At 51.1% G+C, this 6,929-nt stretch overlaps 1 protein-coding gene across 1 annotated transcript in view; it reads left to right on the top strand.

Annotated features, from left to right (window-relative positions):
* LOC101662606 (PTTG1 interacting protein) overlaps positions 1–3,705 on the top strand; it is a 15,998-nt gene extending 12,293 nt beyond the window's left edge. Inside the window, exon 5 of the mRNA XM_004697284.2 lies at positions 1,883–3,705. Within this exon, the coding sequence (XP_004697341.2) occupies positions 1,883–1,929 (47 nt within the window). The 3' untranslated portion in view covers positions 1,930–3,705. The remainder of the gene's footprint in view (positions 1–1,882) is intronic.
* Positions 3,706–6,929: the final 3,224 nt, after the last annotated feature.

The raw sequence follows: 6,929 nt of genomic DNA, 5'->3' as shown, positions 1-6,929 counted from the left end.
GTGTGTGTGTGTGTGTGTGTGTGTGTGTGTGTGTGTGTGTGTGTTGCTGTCTATATTTTCAACAGCAACAAGACAAATCATAAACAGAGGGCGAAAATGAAGCCAGATATTTCATTCTGCTTGTAATCGATGGAAAAAATAGTGAAGAACTCAGTGGACCTATTGCACTGGGCACATCTGCTGCCAGAGACCTCGTCAGAGCGTCGCGACACACGGGGTCATTTTGATGAGGAAGGTGCTCCTGACCAAGCCGTCCCGGCCTGTGAGAGCTGGACCACAGCAGGAACACTGGGGAAGAGTTGACGTGTGTGCCCTGGGCCGTGGTGAGAGTCTGGACTTCCAGAAGACCGCCCAGCCCGTGTCCGAGAGAACCTGCAGAATGCCCCTCAGCAGCAAGGCTGGACGCACACCGGCTCGCATACCTTGAGTACTTCCCCAGGACACATGAAAAGGATGGCATGTTTGGGAAAGCAGAGATTTGGCGGAAGCCAGGGAAGCCCTCCCTCACAGAGGGATGGCCTGGAGTAACATCACCCCCAGACAGAATAGGCAGTGTCTATTCTGCCTCACAGAGGTTTCCGGGAGTCGGCAGCAGCTAAGCAGACAACTCTACAAATTCTAAACCCCGTCCCTTGTGTGAAGGAGTGTACTTTTGTAGCTCTCTGTTTCCGGCTTGGAAGGTGTGACTTGCTCTGTGCTGCTGGGAAGTCTGGCCGCATCGGAGCACTGCCACCTGTGGGGCCGAACCTGGTGGGGAGCGGGAAGGAGGGACTCCCTCCTGTGGCCTGGGCAAGACACGGTATCCGTGGACTGTGCTTCAGGAAGCGTGGTGCAGCTGCCTCGGGCATGTCTGGTCCTGCGCCCTCTGTGCTAACTTTGACCCACCTGCCATCAAGCGTGGGCAGGGTGTGACTCTCATGTGGTCCGTTGGGCAAGCAGCCCTGTCAGAGCTACATCCGACCAGGAAAATGTAAAACCTCTTGTGACAGATAACACATTTTTTGGGAAGTCCTTTAATAAGGAAACCCACTGCGTCGGCTGTGTTTCAGGACCCTGCCACCAGGGCCCGCATGAAGTCGCTCCTTGCACAGTCCTCTGGGGAAGCGCGGTTACGTAGTACCCCAAGGCCATCAGCAACTGCCCCTTGCAGTCAGCAGCACTTGCTGCCGGTGCCAGGGTCGAGAGATTGAAGTGCCAGGGGCTCAGGGTCCCAACTGAGCGGGGCTGTGAGCCCCCGTGCACTGGAGCGTGTCCCATGTCCAGTGGCCCTCCACTGGCAGTCAGGGCTGTGCGCGCCATGGGGCTAGTCATCAGTGCCCTGGTGAGCCCACAGGGCCTGGTTCTCTCGGTAGGGCGAAGCCCCCCAGGGCGGGCCGAGCCTGTCTCTCTCTGCCTGGCGGGCTCCGCGGGCTGAGGTGCTGGTGGGGGCGGCAGTAGCACTTTGGAATCGGGGTCACAGCCTTGCCTGCGCTGATGCTGCCAGCTGCCCTGCAGTGGGTTTCCTGTGGCCTTTCTGGCGTGGTCTTGAGTATGTAACTCCCACCAAGTGATTGGCTTGTGCAAGAACGGGGTGGAAAACTCTTGCAAGGATCGGGCAGTGGCTGTGCAAATAGAGTGCCTATGGGGCCCATGGCCTCCTGAGGAGGTTGGCTTGTTGGTGGTCCAGGTGGGGGTGAAACTCCTCAGATTGGATGAGGAGCTTGCTGAGGGGCTGAGGGGCTGGGGAAGGTGGTGGGGACAGGAGAGAGAGAAGCAGACCGACAGATACCCATGCTTCCTAAGGTCTCCAGAAAACCTTCCTGTAAAATGGATCTATGGTGCTTTCTTGAATTCTGTTCCAGTTGGAAGCACAAGTCTATAATGCAAGTTCCTTTGTTTCCAGGTTTGTTCAAAGAAGAGAACCCGTACGCCCGATTTGAAAACAACTAAAGCACACTCCGAGTCCCAGCAGCAATCCGGCAGCGGTGAGGTGGGGCTGGGCCTTCACAGCTCACCCGCAGAACCCACCCCGGGTGAGCTGAGCCACACCCCAAAGACAATCCTGGCCTGCCCCCCAGACTGAGCGTGGGCTCCCTCTTCTCTCCATTTCTGCAGCGAGCCCCTGGAGACATCAGCCCGCCACCCTTCCTCTGAGGAGGGACTGTGACACCCACCCCTCACCTGCATTTCTCAGAAATGTCAACTGGTGACAACGATGCAGTCCTCCTCTTTTTGCGACACAGAATTCTCACCTCCCTCTGCCCGCTAGCAAGGCTCAGCCAGCCAGGAGGAAAGTCATTTCATACTGTAGTCGCAGAGGGTTGGGGAGCCACCATCCCCCCCACCCCCCCAACACACATTTTCTTGCAACACTAAGCTGGCAGCATCTGCATCCTTTGGTTCACACTGCGCTTAAGTGTTGAAAGCATGGGGCCCCGACAGCAGGATTTTCTGCCTGAGCATTGAGGAATGGTTACAGTCACTTGAGATTATGTTTTCTTGGCACCACCACCACCCAGACGATTTCACCAGGAAACAATGCAAAGCTTTAGATTCTTTACTGGCTGACTTGTCACTTTACATCTTCATTGGACTGTCAGGATATTCTTTCAACAGATGCATGTTAATAATGCAGAGATCAGGCACTCTGCGCGTGACGGTTGGCCAGTGGTGTGAGCTGATGGGGCCGGAGAACAGTAATGCCGGGCTTATCTTTCTCACCTGCTAACAGGTGTGCCAGACTGTGCCCAGCCAGGAGCCAGGAGGTGGGAGTTGAGTCTTGGGTGCTGTGTCACAGGCCAGCCTCGCACTGGGAAGAGCCGGCTGTCCAGGGCCAGCTGCAGGGTCTCTCTCCCCACAGCACAGCAGCTGCTGAGCACGCCTTGCCTTCCAAAGGGTTCCAGGCTTCGAGCTGCACGTCTCTGAGTGTTGCTTTCGGCCGCAGCTTCTGAGTCTGGCCAAGAGACCACCAGCATCTCAGTTTTACATGTGATAGCTTTCTTTAAATTCAGGATGTGTGGCAAATACTGGAGGGCAAGCTTGAAGTAATGGCGCCGTAAAGCCTTGCCTGAAAGTAATTTGAACATGGTTGCAGCTGCCACTGTGCTGCGCCGCGTTCCACATTCCGCTTTGGAAGTGTCCACATCGAGCGAGCGTGCTCTCTGTTTTCACGTACACTGTCATGTTGGGGCAGAGATGGGACACCCCAGCGTCATAGGAGGTCCCCTGCAAGAGCAGTGCGCTCTGTGACCCAGACACTCACAATCACCACCCTGCCTGACGGGCCGTTTTCCACTGTGGACCGTGTGTATCACCAGCTAACATTTCTGCTCTGATCCTGACACGTGGGAGAAGAGCTCCTTTGACACATGCTGCTGTCTTCTCTCTCAGGCATTGAAAAGCACGTTAGAGCGTTACGAAACATTCCTGCATATTTTATCGCTGCCTTTACAGTTTTACTTCCCGCTCCTGATTCCTAACAGGGCCTTTTATAATAGACTGTAGCGCACTTTGTATTAACCCAGTAGTATGTATGTAATCACACCGTCTTGGAGTTGAGGTTACTGCGCTGCCGGGAGAACCAGTGTACCCAATCCTGTGGTGCTGCCAGGCCCTCAGTGAGGGGGGTCTCATCCAAGTCCCAGTCTCAGGAGCAGCCACATACTAACCTCAAGGAAATCTGTAGCCTTAATTCTTAACCATTTGCAATAAAATGGTTTAATACAAGCTTCTGCCTCGTGTATTGTGTGTTCCATGAGTTTCATTTCCGGGTGGTGCTAGCGTGAGCACGGGGAGAGCCAAGTCCGCTGGGATAGGGTGGCAGCATGACTTTCTGGGCCCCTGGTCTGGCGTGTGAGCAAGAAGTACAGATCAAACCCACTGACTGCCGTGGGTCTGTTTGATTCACAGCGACCCTGTAGGACAAGGTCAAACTCCTCCGCTGGGTTCCAGAGACACTGAGACAGACAGCCTCATCTTTCTCTCTTGGAGCAGCAGGTGGATTTGAATCACCAGCCTTGCAGTTAGCCTAGCCTGCTGCACCACCCGCACCCCTAGAGGAACACAGGGTGCCTGGAATTGAGTGGGCTCTGCAGAGCTAGACCTTGGCCTCTTCAAGATGCTGGGCCTTGCTGGTGGCGACGTCCAGGAGTTTCCTCCGTCAGGAGTTGTAAGAGCTGATGTGGGGTGGGGGTGTTGTGGGCTGACTTGCTAGAACAAGGACTGGAGGCCTTAATCTCAAGGAGGTTGCCAGAAAGATTTGTCCCCAGCAGGCTTAACCCCCCACCCCAGCATCCAGATTCGTGTGTTCCCAAGGAACGACCTGGGAAAGAAGGGTCAGACTTCTCCAGAAAGTTTATGGGTGGGGGGCGGGGTGCAAAATCTATCTGCAGAGTATCTAGTGAGATTACGCTACTGGCACATCCCCACTAGCCATAGGCAAGGGTCTCAAAATGCTTTACTATGAGATAAGGATCATTGTAACCATGATTAAACTGGATCGAACTCGATAACGTGGTCAGTTGACTTCCCTCTTGACCGACCCAACCTGAAATTCTAGGTGCAAGTCTTTCTTACTCATTTCATGACAAATTGCTTCCCTGGCCTATTAAATATTCAGAGTGATCTTTTCTGTCTGGTAGTTCCATAATCTTGTCAATTTGAGAGGATTAAAAGTGAAGGGGTAGAGTTCAGCCTGTCAGTCAGGTGGAGCTTGATGACCTCATTTGGGGCCATAACGGAGCTAAAGAGCTCGCTGGAGGTGGGACACACTCCTATTACAGCTGACAACACACATGGAGCTAATCTAGTGCTCTGAGCTAGAGGAGCCACATGGAAAGCCCTGCCAGTGCTGAGATGCCTACAATGCCACTGGATCCACAAGACTTCCCACCCACTGGCTTGTGATCTTCCTGTGTTTTGTGATTCTGAAGAGGACTTTATAGATTGGTTTCAGACATAGGGGCTAATATTGGACTTATGGACTTGATGTGGACTGGGCTAGGATGTTTTCTCATTCAATTGCCCTTGTATATAAACCTCTTTTTTTTTCTTTTAGAAACCAGAACGTATTTATTTTAAAGTCCCTTTAGCTATTTATGTTTCATTTCACTCACGCAATACAAAACAGGAGAGAAGAGTGGGCTGTTTTTTATTTTTTTATTTTATTGGGCTCATACAACTCATCACGATCCATACACACATCTATTGTATATCAAGCACATTTATACATCTGTTGCCCTCATCATTCTCAAAATATTCGCTTTCTACTTGAGTCCTTGGTATCAGCTCCTCATTTTTCCCCTCCCTCCCCACTCCTCACTCCCCTCTCCCTCATGTACCCTTGATAATTTACAAATTATTTTGTTATATCTTGCACTGTCTGATGTCTCCCTTCACCCTCTTTTCTGTTGTCCGTCCCCCAGGGAGGAGGTTTTATGTAGATCCTTATAATCGGTTCCCCTTTTCTACCCAACTTACCCTCCACCCTCCCGGTATTGTCACTCTCACCACTGGTCCTGAAGGGATCATCTGTCCTGGATTCCCTGTGTTTCCGGTTCCCCTCTATACCAGTGTACATCCTCTGGTCTAGCTAGCTTTGTAAGGTAGAATTGGGATCATGATAGTGGGGGGGTGAGGGGGAGTGGGGGCAGGAAGCATTTAAGAACTAAAGGAAAGTTGTATGCTTTATCATTGCTACACTGCACTCTGACTGGCTCATCTCCTCCCCGCGACTCCTCCGTCAGGGCATGTCCAGTTGCCTACAGATGGGCTTTGGGTCCCCAATCTGCATGTCCCCTCATTCACAATGATGTGATTTTTTGATGCCTAATACCTGATCCCTTCAATATCTCATGGTCACACAGGCTGGTGTGCTTCTTCCATGTGGGCTTTGTTGCTTCTGAGCTAGATGGCTGCTTGTTTACCTTCAAGGCTTTAAGACTCCAGCCGATACATCTCTTGATAGCCGGGCACCATCAGCTTTCTTCACCATGTTTGCTAATGCACCTGCTTTGTCTTCAGCGATTGTGTTGGGAAAGTGAGCATTGTGAAATGCAATTTAATAGAACAAAGTGTTCTTGCATTGAGGGAGTACTTGAGTGGAGGCCCAATGTCCATATGCTACTTTAATACTAAACCTATAAATATATGCACATAGATCTATTTCCCCATCATCATAGATAAGTATATTTACATATGTACATGCCTGGATTTAGACCTCTATAAATGCCCTTAGTCTCCTAGTTCTTTCCTCTATTTCCTTTGACTTTCCTCTTGTCCCACTATCATGCTCAGCCTTCATTTGGGTGTCATTGATTTCTCTCGGTTATGTTGCCCTTGATCAAGCCCTACTAGGCCTCTTTCTTATACACATGAGTGTCTGTAAATTTGTTTCTCTAGTCCACCCAGACTAACACACTGTTTTACTCACTATTTCTATTTTTATCTCTGCATTATTACTATTCTATCCCTGCCACTTTGTATTGTTTCTATTGGGTTTCCTAGTTTGTGAAGCATAGAGGGAGTAGATGTATAGAGATAAGACCTGATGCCAGGGACTATAGGGGAGGTAGGGGTAGGGTGGGTGGGAGATGGGGAGGGCACTGAGGGAGCAAACAATATATGTGGGACAGGGGAAGGAGGACCAGAACTGATGGTTACTACATAACTCATTTTAAAAGTGATTTAACCAGGGGTGGGGTGAAGGGGGAAAGTGTTCTAAAATTGATTGTGGTGATGATTGTACAACTCTTGATATGATTATTGTGTGATAGGTGGTGTATTAAGTGCCAATAAAACTTTTAAAAAGTTAAAGGGAGGGGGCGGTGTCCTACTTCCTGGGTGCCAGGATTCAGGGGCAGCCTTGTGCTGGGGTCCCTTAACAGGGTAGAGCCATCCGAAGACCTGCGGGGCAGGACTAGCAAGTGGGTGCTGGCTGTCAGCGGGAGGCC

The sequence above is a fragment of the Echinops telfairi genome, unplaced genomic scaffold, assembly GCF_000313985.2.
Source record: "Echinops telfairi isolate 266 unplaced genomic scaffold, ASM31398v2 ScPeMD7_7469;HRSCAF=8507_0, whole genome shotgun sequence".
In the NCBI taxonomy this organism is placed as follows: Eukaryota; Metazoa; Chordata; class Mammalia; order Afrosoricida; family Tenrecidae; genus Echinops; species Echinops telfairi.
This window is presented reverse-complemented; position numbering and strand designations above follow the sequence as displayed.